Raw genomic sequence first — 17,253 nt, 5'->3', positions numbered from 1 at the left:
TGCAAATTAAAGTTGGGATTTTCTGAACTATCTAGTGTGATATTATGGTACCGCAACAAGAAATACATTTATTTCCCAGCTTTTTTTATTTTATTTTATTTTATTTTTTTAATCTCCACCAGAGGCTCCAGTAACTGCGTAGGGAACTGTGTGCATATAGCATTTAACATTTAAACTTACAGGCATCCTTTAAATCTGGAAGTTATCATCAAAACACAAAACTCAGACCATGCATGGTAGCATTTATTCCTCACATGCAAAAAGTACACCACAGAGATGAGAACCATCACATACAGTATAATATAAAAAGAATAACAAACAGTAATAATAGAGGTGAAAGGTGAACAGCTGGCTCCTAAACACCAGCACCACAGAAGAAGAAAATTCAAGTGACTCTGGAGCTGTGGTCAGTAAACATGGGGAGTCTTTGGATTTTTGCTGCTTCTGGATGTTCAGATGGAATATTGATATTATTATTATTATTATTTTTGTCTGCACAGCCACGACTCAAGTCTGCAACTTACATTGCTAATGTTCACTCGAGGACTTTGGATTGTATCAGCTGTATTGTTTCAATTGTAAAAAGCCCGTAAATGACCATTAGAATTCAGCAAATGGCATCCAGTTGAATGCATTTTAGTTTTAATGGGGTAAAGAAAAAAAAGACACTTTAATAGCTACAGAAAAACAACTCTATTTAATAATGCATTATGATTCACTGATTTTTATCTGAGCTTTGGAGCATAAGCCTTTTCATATGTCAATACAATATCTACATGACTCTAAACACAGTAAGTTTTCTCTTCAAGTGACGAATCCAGACAACGCGTCGTGCCATGATTTTAAGTAGGTCTTTTTAAATGCTATTTATTCTTAGGCAAACTCGTAGACTTGCTCTTTTACAAAAATAAGTGGGTGTCAGGCTGCTTGGCCTTTTACATGCAAAGGTATTGCATATATAGTTTTCCATATAAATAAATACATACAAGAAGAATGATAACACATCCAGTAAAAGAATGGATCTTAACAGTCAAAGTATAGCAATGTAAAATGTGTTAACAGTTTGTAAATGTAAAAAATGACTCTGCAAAGATGAAAGGTCAGACGAAACTGGGGGAGAACAGTGTTTGTAATAAAGGCTTGATTCATATGTGGTGCAAGACGTGCTTTTAACTGTCCATAAGGACAAAATACACAAATACCGGTTCAATGTGCAAACCTGTCCGTTCCTTAAGGATGGGAAACAAACAATAACAGTCTAAAAGAAGGCAGAGTATAGAGATGTCTACATTCAGGCATGCAGTTGGTCTCCTTTTTCTTAAGTTGGAAAACAAAATGATTCAAGACAAAAGAAAGAGTTTTTCTTTCACAAACCCTTAAATTTACATCAATTCTTTTTAAATTTTTTTTTTTCCAATTGCGGACGAAGCAGCCATCCAGATGGCGTCAACAAACCCAGCAATACCTGGGAAACAAACATTTTATAAAATCAAAACTATCTATTAATTTATAGATTCCTTTACCTCAAATATATATATATATTTTTCCTGTGTATACTTTGAGTGCAAGACGTTCATTTAGGATATATGAAGATTAAATGAGCCTTCCGAAGTTCAAAGACTGTATTTTAAAGGAGCCCCCTCGCAGACAGAGAGAAATCCATCATTCATCCGCTTCACATTTACAAATCATCCTCTTCTTGTTCAGAAGTCCATTGTTCAAACAGAAGAAATCATCCTCCTTTAATAATCACACAAATCTGCATTCACCCCTTCCTCTCTTTTTCAAACTCGAACAATTCAAAAGCAGAATATTCTGTCAGGCAAATGATACTGGGATCTAATGCATGCATCTTTCAGTGATATATATATATATATATACTTTTATTGGTTTACTTGTTGCACGACAGTCATTCTTGACTTGTCTACATTTTTTGCTAACTGAAGTTAATCTTGATGCTGTAACTTCATGGCATAGAGTAGCGACTCATACTCCATGTCTGTGGTTTGGCTTTGACGTTGCATTTTTATTTTCTCCGAACTCCTCAAGGTTGTTATTTAAGAGCTGGAAAAGAAAGGAAGAGGGGAAAAAGAGAAAGGAGTATTTAGTCAGTTCATACTTGGCGAATGTGCTACAGGGCAGCAGGAGACGTAAATACAGTATTCTACTGAAGCTCTAAACTACCTTTTATTTTTTTACTTGATGCAACATTTGAGCCACACGGTCTTGTGATCTTTTAAAGCGGGCTACTAAAAGCCTCTCTTATGGTCTTTCTTTGATTTTTTTGTTGCTTTTTTATTAACTTTTATTTTTTTTTAGTCTTAACATCACAGAAAAACAATTTTAACATATGAAGAGTCATTCTTCCATATCTGAAATGCTTTCCCATATTATTTCAAATGTGATAATTTGTGGGAATTATCTTGTGTAGCAACATGTTAAAACATATACATCAAATCTTTAATGTCCTTGTCACTTTCTACAAAAGAACAACAACATTTTAAATGTGTAATGGACTCGGTGTGAGGCATCCAAGTTAAAAAAAGACAGCAAATAATATCTTTCATTTGTGGAAACAATATAATGTTTCAGATCCCGCAATTTTATTTTCTAGAAACGTGAAAAGCACATTAGAAAACCTTGACGTGAAATGTTTTCTTATATCACTCCAAAGAAGGAAATTATATTGTGTCGTTACATGTAAAACTTTCCAGTTATACTCATGTGTGGGAATCATATTGTGTTTTAACATGTAAACACATGATTTGGACATTGCATCGTTGTAGGCAAAAGTCAACCACACCTGGGAAAAGATTTCACATGTAATGTTTATCAAAATGGAATCCATATCACATATGTGAAGCGCATGTGGGAAGGTTTGCTACATGTAAAATCTCTTCCAGTGTAGTTCACATGTGGACATTTTCAGTGTAAGAACATGTGAAACACCCACTAGACATTCAAAATGTAAAATATTTTCCCATGTATTTCACATCATTTTACTTGGAAATTTCACATTTCACATTTTCACATGTGAAACGTTTTCCAATGCGATTCATATAAATCTCTCAACCTACCTAACTAACCTTTTACTGTCGCCCCAATGACTTGATGTTGGGTTATATGACAAGATCTCATCTCTAGTTTTTCTAGAGTTATTGCTAAAAACACATCCAAAATATTGTGTACTTTCTCATTGTGGGAACTAAAGATTAATTTACTGGGTTCTTCTACATAGAAAAAGTGTTACCTGTTGGTGTCTTTAAATTGTATTAAGTGAATCTCATGCAATGACTGGATTGGGTTGGAGTGTTATTCAACTCTGAAATATCTGGCCAGCGATGTTTGTGTACCTGAAAAGTGAACTGTGGTGTAGACGACGATGATGAGCAGTCCCAGGAAAATGGAGACGATGCTCAGCAGGCGAGCCAGTCGACCCAGCCTCCTGGCCCCGTCCACATCCCCGTTCTGAAGACTGTTTCTGGACTGGAGCACACGAAAGAAAAAAACTCAGAGCAGAACCGAGTTTTAAATAATCCAACAATATCCTCGATTTATTAATCTGGTTGTTGATATGAAAGTTTCAGAACAAATGAAATCTGAAAAAAATCAAATCAAATCAAAAACAAACAATGAACTAAAAAAAGGACTGAATGGATTGGATAAAGAGTTTCTGTGTGTATATTTGAGGCTTGAACTTTCAGCCATTTTAACACACGGATATCCAAATCTAATCTGTACCACTGTAGTTCTGGCACAAGTTTTCTTCTAGGATCTCCTTGTGTTCAGCTCCAACCATCTCCATATCAAGTCTGACTCTATGTAAAAACACGTCTGCGCTGCATGATGATGTCATTACCATCTGTCTTGGTAGAAGGTATAGATACCTTGGCCGGCCCCTATAAACTGGCCAAGGTGATCGGTGATTGGCCAATACTTACATGTGAGACTGATCTTATCCACCGATATTATCTACCAAAGGTCTAAAAATCAGCCACTGTCCTCTGTTGCTTTGCTAAGAGCGAAGTTTGACTGACAGACCCACCCACAAGGTCATGTCTACACGTTCACAGTAAACAACACTATTACCAATCGGTGAATTACTTGCTGTTTAGCAATATTTCAGATGAAAAAAAAATTTAAAATCGGTATCAGCCAAAACTGGAATCAACAGATCAGGCTTTTTAAAGATCGGTGACCTCTGATCGGCCAGAAAACTGCAATCAGTGCACCCCTACACTGATTGGGTTATTTATGGTAGGATTATTTATGCATTTCCTAGACACTGCATACATTTTGTTTACATGTTGGAATCTTTCGATAAGCTAAATCACATAGAGTTTACAGGAAACTATGTAAAATCCAGAGGATGTTCCAGGTTAGCTACACGTTCTCTTCAGTAATTTCACATTAAAGTATTAATCAAGTTGATTTCCATCTTTAGAGAACAAGAGAAAATGGCAGTCCTACAGTGCAACACTGTTTAATTCTTCTACAGCCCTTTAGGGCGCAATGCCAATAAAAAATGATTCCCAGCTGTCACTGGTGAAATTGTCTTTTTCAGATTGGCATTTTGGGTCTGATGGAGGATTGTGCCTTGCAGAGCCAATCGGAACAGAAGAGAGCACAACGCTGCAAAGGTGCTGTAATTCATTTTTATGCTGTATGTATATTGCTTTATTTTCACCACAGACTCGGAGACAGGGTGATTTATGTGTGTGCTTGTGAGACATGATGAATGGGAAGTCTCATGACCTCGCTCTGCAGTTTCATTTGGGAATCTTAAAACAGGAAAGCTTTCATGCGTAATCTCTCTGCCTTTCTTTCCTTCTTATCGTATCGTCTGCCAGCTTCATGTGCTTTAGACTCAGGAATGCCATGTTCATTTCAAATGATGAATACTAGAAATGCATTAATCTCATTTATGCTCATGTCACTCGTAAATTCATGAACATATTCATTCACAAGTGTTTTTGGGCATGTTTTCATCTATTGATAGGAAACCCTGTAGCTTACCATTAAGTCACCATTAAATTCACATAAAATAACCCCATGGACCTTTTCTGTTTGAAATAATCTGAAATTATGAAAATAGCAAAAAAAAAAAAAAAAGAAAAAAAAGAAAAAAAAGATTGAAAATAAAAAAAATTCATAATGATAGAAGAAATGAAAGAAAATCATAACCTGCAGATTTACTGGCATCTCCGGTGAAGATGTATAAAAATCCTTATGAAATAAAACTTGTGTGGCGCTTTTCAACCCTCAAAGCGTTCCCAAAGATGCTCTCCAATGAAATCAGTCATTTCCATTCACATGCTGGTGATGGCAAGCTACGGGATTGTAGCCACAGCTGCCCTGAGGCAGTCAGACAGAAAGACACAACGAGAGAGAGAGGGAATCAAACCGGCAACCCACTGATCGCAGGGCGAACTCTTACCACAGTCGCCGTGGAGTAAATCAATTCTTTTTCTTGCAATCTGAATCTTGAATCTGGTGTCATTTTGGCATAAACTCGTGTGTTTCATGAATTAGCATCACTGCTGGTCATACTTTCTACAGTCAGGACAGAACGTGGACTTTTATAACATTTCACAAGGCAGCAATCATGATGTGGTTCATCTCCACATCATGAACCATTCCACTTTGAACAGTCCAGCCCTTTTACGTCTAAATAACTAAAAGCCAACTTAGGTAATGCGCATTAAAAATGGACTCTAGCGGGCTACGACTTTTTAATAACAGCAGAAAAGTATAATTTTAACATTTAGACAACTGAAGCACCAGACCACAGAGCAAAGTCATGAGGTAAAATTAAACATGAAATGTCACATTTCAGAGCAATGAAGACTTCTCTGATCAATTCTTAGGAGCTGTTCATGCAGGCCTGCCTTTGCAACACATCAGGAAACAGAGCTGTTCCACCCCCTCATCTTTATTAAATTCTGCATTTTTTTTTTTCTTTGTAAGTCAATTGCAAAGATAAAGTGCTATTAAAACACTGGTTGAACAGTAATGCCTGTTTCGTCTTTGCCTCTTTCATTTTAAGGAGAAACCTTTCTTTTGCTTTTCTTAATGACACTCAGGAGTGTGAGTGTTGGCTCTCTTCAGTTAATTGACACTTGAGTCTACAGAGCTGGGATTGGCTCAGTGTTAGATAGGATTACACTGCAGAGGGACAGAGAGATAAAAGGGCTTGATGAAGTAGCTCCTGCAGGCCTCTGAAGGTTGGGGGGTTTCCACCACTCTGACGACGCTGGCAGGCCATCATAAATCACTGCACTGGAAATGCTGACCGGTGTTTACGCCTTCAGCTATTTCCAATTAAAATTTGCAAATTTACCATTGTTTTGCACATGCTTTATTTGAACACCTTTCACTTCTATTAAAGCCTTCAGTTTTCTTCTTGCTAGCAACAATGGTGAGTCTAATGATGCTAAAAGAAAAATCAGTTGTCCCAGTGAGATTTTCCTCAAATGTTCTCATTAGCATCTTTTATCTAAAGCCACAATTTGCTGAGTTGTAAAAAAAAAAAAAAATAATTAAAATGACCTAGCAGTCAGCAGAAGGGTACAAAAAGAAAATGCAATGGTCACATTAAAGTACAACTAGCAGTTGGAGGAAACACTCTCAAAACTTTCTATATTTTAATTCTCACACAGTTCCTAGTGGATTTAATTGTATGTTTTAGGTCATTGTCATGTCGCAGATTTCAGTTCGGCTTCAGTTTTATTTATTTTTCTACATATGGGTCTATATTTCCAACATACAGCCTCTGAGGTTTCCAGATCATGGAAACCTTCCCTGCGTCGCCCTGCAGTGATACATTTGGTTTTTGCCAAACACATCCTCTGTTCTGGTGTCCATATTATTCAGTTTTTATTCAGTTTTTCATCTATTTAAAGAACATTAAGTCAGAATTCCAAGTCTTTTTCTGTGTTAACATTGACAAATTGGCCTTCAAGTTTTCCTAGAGACCAAAGGGTTCCTCTTTCCGATTGTAGATCCAACACGAACCTGCTGTAGGTCCTATGTTGATATTCTAGGCTTTTTGGTAACTTCTATTAGCATCTTGCAGTCGACTCTCAGAATGGATTGTCTTTTAATAGCCTATCTTTCAATAATCAAACACACACACACACACATTTTGAACACTTTTAAATACTTTTTACTTTTAAATCAACCTGTTAGATCAAAATTAACTGTCATTCCTTTGAATAACTGCACAGTATTCATGCTGAAATTTTTTTTAGCCAATATTTATATTCTACCTTTGTGTGAATCTGCATCATTTGGTTGCCTGTGACTCTTCACTGTTGTGTGACAATAGAGGAATTTCTATTTTATTCTATTTGACCTCTGTATGTTGGTAGTTGTTTAGCATGTCCTCCACTTGAGCTCCTAGATGTTACCATGGTGTTCACTTTCATGTGACATGTTCACATTGTGACACCATGTGATGGACAAGCTGTCACAGGGTGTCCTAGTTTGTCCACGACAGGAAAAATGTGCCAAGATGTTAACAGACCAAAAATAAATATAGGTACTGTTTTATTTGATTAATTTTCCCCATAATGTCTGTTTTTCATTTGAAATGTAAATAATATAACATGAAACGTGTTATATTACAGTATAAAATTTGAACAGGACTGTGTATACGTTATAGATCAACTCCAAAGTGTGTGTGTTTTCTTTCTTTCTTTTTTTTTTTCTTTTCATCCTTTGCATGCAGAGACACACTCGTGTCTCACCTCTATGACTGCGATGTGAAGCTACGGTACAAACTCCCAGTAGAACCGGTATTGATCTGGACCCGCATCACAAAGGAGAGCAGCATCAGCACTCTGAATCAATGCAAGTCTCTTTCAGAAAAAAAAAACTGCTCATTTATCCTGCTTAGAGAAAACATGTCAATGAAATAAGGAAGATTTACGGAGACAGCAACACTTCCTCTCAGCCAGGACAAAATGCAGAAATAAAAAAACAAGGAAAGGCTTTTGCCTAAGCATTCTTATTTAGGATATATGCTTTCCTACTTGATTAATATCTTTATTGATTAGAATAAAGGCACAACTGGTGATATTGGTTTTCACAATGTGAAATCCTGCCCTTAAAAAGAGTTCTACCTGTGTGTTCACACTCAGCACATGCTATAGTCGCTCATGTGTTCAAGCGGAGGAAGGTGGAGGCTGGTGAGGCAGTAAGTGCTCTGGTTTTTTCTGTCTCTCATCATGAATAATGAAGAGCTACCAGCAGCCTGGTGAGAAGGAGCACCGTACAAAACCCCCCATTTTTGATCATATGACAATGTTACACAGTAAATCTCTACGTGGAATCATTATTTAGTATAAAGCATGATTTATTTGCATATTTTTACAATAGGACATAAACTTTACATTGGGTATATAATGTTAATTTTTGTTTATGGTGAATTGCAATGTAAGGCTAGTTCTTATAGAGAAATTGAGCCTGTAGAGCAGAAATGTTTTGATCTTTTTTGTTTAAAACATCTTTATCTGGTTATTTGGGCCTTGAGGATCTCTAAGCTGCTAACATGAGTTTTTTTTTTTCTTTCCATTTCTGCCTTTTTAACACCAGACTCACCATTAAAGTTTAAACCTCTTAACACGGTCAGATGATCAAATGTGTCAGATCCGTAAAGGCGCTGCTCTTATTGCTGCAGCTGTAAGATCCCTTGTAGCTGCTGAAAAAGCTTCTACATTTACTTTGCTCCTGTGGTTTAGCGTCTGAGGTTAACATACAACTTTCTTAGAAAAAAAAGTTTGGGATTTTGAGAGGCAGGAGATTTCTCTGTTGGCATCCTTATTTAGTATATATCCAGGCTAACTTATTTCTAAGGCTGAAGCCAAGACCAGCAGACTCCTGCGGTATTTAAACTACCTCAACCCCAGAAATGTAACTTAAGTTTATTCAAACAATTTTATTCATCTTTACACTGTTATCACTTTTGAAATGGGTGGTCATTTTTGTAGAAACAAATTCTTATGTGCATGGGACATGGAGATTGGAGGCTTCCTGTATGAAACATGCACTGAAAAAGACATTAAAACTTTGAGATCAGATTAACTAATATAAACTAAGGCAGTGTAAACAAAAAGCCTATATAAAGTAGGGTTTATTCAAACCCTTTGCATTTAAAGCCTGTCTGGAATCTTTGAACTTTTCACATCACTTCACTTTTATGTCATTTATTCTCCAGAAGTGTTTACATGTGACACTATTCCAGTTTTCCATTTAGTGCATAAATATTCCAGAGGATTTTAGAGGAATCTGTGGCCCCTTTATGTTTAGTTTACAAGGAAGGAAGAAAAGAAGGAAGGAAACACGAACTAGCCTTATGTGTTTAGCTCAGAAAGGTGCATTTGATGAGGGTTCATAAGCATTTAGATTACTTTATAATACGTTATAACAAAATGTTCCACCACAAAATATAGACATTTAAATCTAGCGGATGTGGCTTTACTTTGAGCCCACTGATAGTTTGAGTTTAAGAGTGTGCACAATTATGCAACCTGGTCAAGTAAATGACTCTGAGATTTAATATTATTGATAAATACGAGAAATATTCATTTAAATATGGTGACATCCTAAGATATTTTGTTGCAACGCAGTCAAATATGGCATTTTGTGCTCATTAAGAATTCTTTAATGTCCAATAGAAAAGCAAGCAACAGAGTTAACGTACAAACATGACTCAGTTACAGATGTTCTGTTCGGAGGAAGGAGACCCGAATGTTTTACCAAAGTCAAAGAGCTTAAAACGTTTTTATACCAAATGTTAAATAAAAGTGTGTAAAAACGGAATAAAAAAATAATAATCTCTCTTATTAATCAGGTCTTTAAAAAAATGAATCATATTAGAAATCCTACCTAACATGAACCAGTAAAAAAATGTTACACATTTTTTATTTATAGTAGATGAAAATATCTTGTTTTTTATTTGTGACAGAATGAGTACATCGTCACACATAAGAGCTTAAAACAAAATTAATTAAACTTGTTTCCACATTTGGCTTTTCACTTTGGGGAGCTCAAAAACTGCACCACATACTGCTTTGCAAAGCTGCCATTTTGCAACTGCTAATAAGAAGTCATTTGCCTATACCACACATGCATTGTCCACAAACACACTCATTCCTCTGGTGCAACATATGCAAGTCCATATTTCACAGCAAATCTGCAGAGCACGCAATAATCCTGCTGTAGTTTAGACATTTACATTATCGGGATGGTCTAGTCTCGGCTGTAGAAAAAAAAAAAAGGAAAACCTGTCACCTCTGCCTCTCATATCCCTGTAATTGCCTGCACGTTTCCCAGGCTTAGCTTTCTGCACCAGAGCATCTTTCAGAAATCTAGAAAGTCACTTTAAAAGAAACCAGTATTTACATTTCTTTCCCTTAAATTTCTTTCTGAAAAACACTGAAATTCAATCATGTTTGTTTTTGTTGGATTCCTTGAAACTAAATGCTTAAACTTACTCCCTATTTAGTAAATACTTTGATTAAGCTTACTCATATTCCTCCATTAAATTTAGTAAGCTGTTAATGAGCTGTCAATACAATAATGAAAGAAAAGTCCCTCCCTTACCAGCTCACATTAATGCTGATAACACCATTATACTGGTGAGAACCTACAAGATTGATGAGCTTTGCAGAAGACTAATTTGATACAACTGGGTGGATATTAGAAAAAAAATAATAAAATAACGCAATGAATGAAAATGAGACCACATCAAAATTTACCTCAAGATAGGTACATTTTAAACTTACTTAAGTTTTAAACAAATGTAATATTTTCCTCTGCTATCAAGCCAAATGTATTTGTAGAGCACATGAATCAGCAACAAGGCAGGTCAAAATGCTTCACTTGATAAAAACAATGATGACCAATGATGAGACAACAACAAACACCATGTTTTGTCAAATGCCATAATCAAATATACATCAATTAATTAATAACCTAATTAATTCATTAATGTTCCAGTTGTTCTAATCAATAGTGTTTTTTTTATCCTGATTTGAAACAATAATGCTAAATAATTAGAATTGATTTTGGTCTACCCAGCTGACCTAAAAAGGAAAAGTTTAGTTTGTGTTAACGTCAATTTGTGGAATAAACAAAGGGCTTTGTGTCTGTTTAAAAAGCGTACATAAGAATCTAGTTTCATCTGCAATTATCTACATCTAGCGCAACAGAAAACCTCTTTGCATGACTTTAAGCAGGATCCAAGGCTGCTCATTGCACCAGCAGAGCATTTCAAATCAAGTCAGCTCTTTAAAAGCGCCTGGTTCTTGGTTTGTTGTTCTGTTTTTGACTTTTTCAGAGTCCAGACACGTTCCTTTGACCTCCCCTCATTGCTACTATTATAATGTTTCTCTGTTACTCTTCAGCCATGGGAATTTTAAAACAAAGCTGTGAACTTGCATTATAAGGCTTTATCTTGTGGTATCGGCCACATTACAGTTCATTTGATCACAATGGATGCTCTGCTATCCTGCTCTGACTCACTTGCACTTATATCTGACATCAGTGCAATTTCTCAGTCAGTTTTTTTTTCTAATCAAGTGATAGGAACTACTTTATGGCCATTTGCTGTCTCTCTCCCACCCATCTGCCCTTGAGGTTTTGATCTTCCTTGGGAAGCCTCTATCTCCTCTCTCATTCCCTCAGAAAAGAGAGAGGATGCTGATGGCAGCCACAGAGCTGGCTAACTGCAGCAATCTGCCCTCTGCAGAGAAACTAAATTGACTTCACTCACCATCTATTGAGTTAGCGGCCATCTCCAGTTTCTACATCCTTCACTTTTCCTTCTTCTTGTCCTCTGTCAAAGCTTCTCCTTCTCAGTACTTTCCCCATGAAGCCGACTTGTGAATGTCAGTAGGTCTGTGATGACGGCTTGGGGAAATACAGTGTATGCTGCCTAATATTACTTTAGTGTGTAGTGGCCACATGAGTGACATTAAGGAACTAATGGCCTTCCGCCATTGATTTTGCTTTGTTCTTCCATGCATCTGGATTTGGCTTTACCACAGTAGGAGAAGTAAAAAGAAAGAAACTGTTCGGCGGCTTCAAATACCGACACGACAGAAGTACCACAGATAGCTGTGTGAAATGTATGTTTGTGGGAATCCAGAAAGCTTGAAGCAAAAGCTAATGGCTTGGATTGGTAAATCCTTTGATGCATAACAATTTATTCCATGATTTCAAGTAAAGCAAGAAAATCTAGGAGAAAATCTAAGAGTTGATTATATGTCCAGACTTACTAAATTCATTAGCATCTGTAATTTCTGTGTTAAATACTCTACAAAAGGACTGAAAAATTTACCTATCTAAAGGCATCCATCCATCCATCCATACATCCATCCATCCATCCATCCATCCATCCATCCATCCATCCATCCATAGCTCATATGAACTGATTTCAATTCCGAGATGTATTTTTTTTTACCTGCAAACCTGAACTGAGGTTTACATCTAATTGAGCTTGTCAGTTTTACTAGCAATAGCTTACAAAATGGAGATGGCCAAGGACGTGTACCTAAATGACACTCATGAAAGGTACTTCTGCAATTACAAAATAAAAAGTAATTCTAAAACATACGACTGACTGCATCATGCAGAGATTTCAAGTGAAAACATCTAGAGTAAAGGGGAATAAACTGATTATAATAAACTAAACTGGTAACTTAAGGTGATGCTGTTGAGATTTGTCTAATCTTTACTGTAATAATTGGAACAAGCACTGAGGTATTTACACTCATTCACTACTTCCACTACTTGTTTTAGGTTTCTCTGCCATTCTCTTTCACCCAAAAGTGTTTTCTTGAATCTGCTGTGAGAGCTGTGAGAGGAGGTTGGTATTTTTAAAACAGATTATCTGTAATTTACATTCTTAAAGGATTGCATGGTAAAATAATCTCTGGATGAACTGCTGTACCCTACTAGGGCATATCAATATTTTCTGTTGCAGATAGCCTAAACAGGAACTCTAAGTTTGCTATCTTATACTGTTTTGCAATAGTGGACTGACTTAAACCCTGTTTGTGCATAATTTTATTTTTCTTGTCAAGTAGATCAGTTTTACATGAAGACAGAAAGGTGCATGTAGAGATCGTTACAAGTAATCTTAAACATTGGTGCATGTTTATGTCTGTAACAGTGCCAAGCTGACTGTATGTGTTGACTAAAAATGAATGATGTATCTGGTTTTTGTCTTTTGATATGTTTAAGAGACTTTAGCACTAGCATTAAGTCATGTTAAAAATACCAATGACTTGATGTGTCACAATTTGTTAAAATTTGAGTCTTTTTGACCCATAAATAGAGTCACAATTTTACAGGCTTGCAACTTGCTTTCTTTGGTCTAATACTGATAACTAGCACAATATTTACTGCTCATGAATTTTACATCCAATATATCATATTTTGTTCATATTTCTATGAACAAAAAATAAATAAATAAATTGTGGAGGGCCCCCTGTCGGTCAGGGGCCCTTAGAATTGTCCTGACTTTTCCTCCCTTCACGCCGCCCCTGCAAGCAGGTAACAGTTATCTCTAGACAGCTGCAGCAAATGTTACACATGCGTAAAGTGTTCCTCTCTGAATCCCTGAGCAAATTGGCTGTTCAGCTGTTCAGGCAGAGCCTCACCTGTCATCAAGGAACAATAATATATAATAATAAAATAATTTATATTGCTATTTTCAGTCTGTAGTTTGTACTATAAAGTACCTATTTTCTCATTTAGCTAAAACAATTATGACTATTTTTTCCCTCAAAATCGTTGAATTTTCGCAATTTCCCATTCAAAAGCTCGGAAGCGAAGCTGGTGGGGCAGCAGCAAGATGAACCTCACCTGTGATTGCGCAACCTCTCGCAAACTGCCATTCTGTGAGAGCATGTTCCTCCTGTCTGTACGTCGCCAATAAAATGGTTAAAAAACATTTTATATAATTCCATAATTTAGATTATTTATATAATGTACAGTGTTTTTTTGTCACCAACTGTGTGTGTAACGTGTTTCGTGTGCTGAGGAGCGATCAGAAACGGCAGAGAACAGATTCGAGGTGAGGCAGGCAGTTCTCTTGCATCACGGCAGGGGGCGCTCATGATCCCAGATATTGTGAATCCACAACTGCAGAGTAAGAGACACTAACAGCGAGCTAGCCATATAGCACAGGTGTCAAACTCTAGTCCTGGAGGGCCACAGCCCTGCAACTTTTAGATGTGCCTCTGCTGCACCACACCTGAATAGAATAATTAGGTCATTAACAAGGCTCTGGAGAACTGATCTACACAAGAAGGAGGTAATTAAGCCATTTGATTCCAGTGTTTTGTACCCGTGGCACATCTAAAAACTGCAGGACAGCGGCCCTTGTGGATGTGTACTGGAGTTTAACGCTCCTTCCATACAGTAAAGTGCAGCGATATATTTATAGTTTTCTCCTCGTACCACAGCAATCACTTATTAATAATCGCAAAATAAACATCAAGCCTAAAACCATACTACTGCAACAGACTGAATGTTCTGCTCTTGTGGGAAATATCTGAGTGTTCTCTTTTGTGGCGTTGTTGTCGGTTGTTATGGCAACGAGTCTGCGCGTAGCTGCGCTGATACAGAGAGCGAGAAAGACGTGGTTTTGAGTTGTACTTTAACGGTTTTCCCCTTTGGTGTGGAAATTAATAATATCTACATGTCCAAGTCTGACTGAGTTAACGGAAATATTCTACGACGGCAGCACGACTGTAGAAGAATAGTCTTTTTGCCCTCCATCGTTGCCCGCATGCGCGGAGTTTCCTCATGTAAACAATAACATACAGGTGGTCTACATTTGTATATTTGATTATGATTAAATCAGTGCCTCACCGGCTTTGAACCTCACCGCACGTCACTGCTGTTCAGAAAACCTGAGTATTTTGTTTAGAAAGTTTAAGAGTGAGAAGAGAAAGAAAGAAAGTAGTACACTGAAAAACATAATACAAATGTGCAAAAAAACAACTGGATACTCAACTATACAGCTAAATATAAAAGAACACAACACAAAAGATAAATCCATCCATCCATCCATCCATCCATTTTCTGTTCACCCTTGTCCCTAATGGGGTCGGGAGGGTTAAGATAAATTTAAATAAATAAATAATAAATGCATGTCAGATGATTAAATAAAAAGTCAAGATGGCAAAGCCCCATTGCTAAAAGTACGTTTGCTGAAGAGCTTGCAATTGTTCTTTTACACAGAGTTGGAACTTCAAACACTGCACTGAAGCCACCGAAATGAGAAAGATGGAGACACATCAGTGTCTGACTTATTTATTTCACCCCAATTCGTTCAATCAATCAATCAATCAATCAATCAAAACATGACCAATAAGACACACACACCTGCATTAAGAAAGTTGACAAAATGTAAAGAAGAGCTAAAAAGAGTAAAGGAAAAAGGGTTAATAATAAGAAGGCACATAAAACCGTTCAGAGTGTTATATTTACAAGAAGAGGAAGATTGTTTCAGAGTTTGGGAGTCCTGTAGAACATCTGCAGCTTAAACACATTAAAACACCAATGATTATGCTGAGTGGAAACTTTCATTGAGACAGGTCTTTCCACCAATAAACCAGAAGCACCTGTTGACAGACTAATTAGACCAATGTTATGGGGTGGGCAGACTGACCTTTAAACCATAATCACTAATTAAACTTGTGGGCTGACATCAAAGATGTTGTATCCGAGATAAAACAGATGCATGTTTTAAATGTTGTTCAATTATTTTGAGGCAGAAGCTGGTAGCCTTTCATGCAACCCAGAAGTGAAGCAGGTTTCAGAAACAGTGACCATACAACCAGATGTTAGTTAATCATTCAGTGGAAATTGATGGCATTTCATCAGATACACTAAGTGTTTCGGTTTGCTAAGACTACTGAACAGTTTTTCTTTCTTAATTTCTGCAAGTTTATTAAAAGCACTAAATAAATATTTCTTCATGTTCTGATTTTGAACATTCTGTTTGTAATGCATGTGAAAGTGTTAAGAAAACTTTAGAGCTTTAATAACTTCTTTAAAATATTTTTTTTTCCTCATAAAAAAGGTTAAATCTGAAATCCAACACTTTCTGAATGGAAACTTAACAATGCCAAACATTTGTCAGCTACTCCAAGATCAGAAAGGTTCCGCTTACTTTCTGTGGCAGTTTTTGGTCGTAAAAAAAAGTCCAACTCACCATAACAGAGTACACCAATGCGACAATGCTGACGGGCCAAACGGGGCAGAAGCAGGACAGGATGACCAGGATGAGGTAATCCTTGGGCTTGGGGGTCTCCGGCACGGTGGCGTTCCCGGTGGAGGAGCGGCTCAGGCTGGCCCTGGACGGGGAGAGGGGGGCGGCGGCGGACAGCTGCCCGATGGAGCCCGACCTAATGTCGACGCTGTGGCCGTTCTGATCGGCCTCCAGGGCCTTGTCCCCGGCCGCGTTGGCTGAGAAGGAGGTGGACATTTTCATCCCAGTACCCCCGGGCTCGGTGGTCACCGTCAGGAGTTTCTCCGTCTCTTGTAAGTCCGCGGGCGGGGCGCCTCCTCCGCCCTCACTGCCCAGGGTGGACTTGAGAAAGTCGGTGTCGGTGTTGATGGCCATGACTCACTCTCTCTCTCTCTATCTCTATCTCTCTCGGTTTTTTTCAAGGAATGTCAGAAAATGTGACAAGCAGACTGGAAGCTTGTTATGAGACACAGCGCTTCCACTTTTCTTAACAGAAACCAGGCGTTATACCTATTCCTGGAGGCTAGACTTAACTTTAAATAAGAAACTCCTCCTGCGATTAATTAATTGATCAGTTAGTATATCTGAAACGAGGTGGGCTTTATGAGCTCAGGTGTGACAGACACCCACAACAAATAAAATCAATCAGGTGAAAGCTGATTGAAGGAGAGCATCCTTCTCCTTCATTACCATTCGTTGTTGGAGTTATTTCCAAAGAGCCTCGGATCTTAAATCCCCTCCTCGTCTCTCTTCTTCTCTCTGATACATCCACCTATCCCGCTATGATCCAGTCCCACTACTATGCCTCAGGAGTATTTGTTTATTTCTTAAGTGCTTCTTAGTCTTTTTCTTTCTGTCTTTTCTTTTCCTTTTTCTTTTGTTATGTCCACCAAAGAAAAACAGATGTTTATCTCAAACCAGATCCAGAGAGTTCCTATCCTTGCTCTGTCCCCGCCGTCTCTCAACGCTGCAGAGGAACTATACTC

The 17,253-nt window shown here is 37.5% G+C and overlaps 1 protein-coding gene across 1 annotated transcript; it reads right to left on the bottom strand.

Annotated features, from left to right (window-relative positions):
- Window positions 1-228: 228 nt before the first annotated feature.
- Window positions 229-17,253, bottom strand: trarg1a (trafficking regulator of GLUT4 (SLC2A4) 1a). The gene is made up of 3 exons (XM_044118745.1): window positions 16,232-17,253; window positions 3,354-3,486; window positions 229-2,064 (listed from the first exon to the last, which is right to left on the bottom strand). Exons 1-3 carry the CDS (start codon window positions 16,640-16,642, stop codon window positions 2,054-2,056), a joined length of 555 nt encoding a protein of 184 aa, XP_043974680.1. The 5' UTR covers window positions 16,643-17,253; the 3' UTR covers window positions 229-2,053.

This window comes from Gambusia affinis, linkage group LG06 (genome assembly GCF_019740435.1).
Source record: "Gambusia affinis linkage group LG06, SWU_Gaff_1.0, whole genome shotgun sequence".
NCBI lineage: Eukaryota > Metazoa > Chordata > Actinopteri > Cyprinodontiformes > Poeciliidae > Gambusia > Gambusia affinis.
The sequence above is the reverse complement of the archived record's forward strand: the minus strand, read 5'-3'. Positions and strand labels throughout refer to the sequence as shown.

Bases quoted from the DNA above. Each gene is read 5' to 3' on its own strand.
- trarg1a (XM_044118745.1), bottom strand. From the start codon at position 16,642: ATGGCCATCAACACCGACACCGACTTTCTCAAGTCCACCCTGGGCAGT. The intron at 3,487-16,231 runs GTGAGTTGGACT...CGTGTGCTCCAG, and splicing joins CATTGGTGTACTCTGTTATG to TCCAGAAACAGTCTTCAGAA.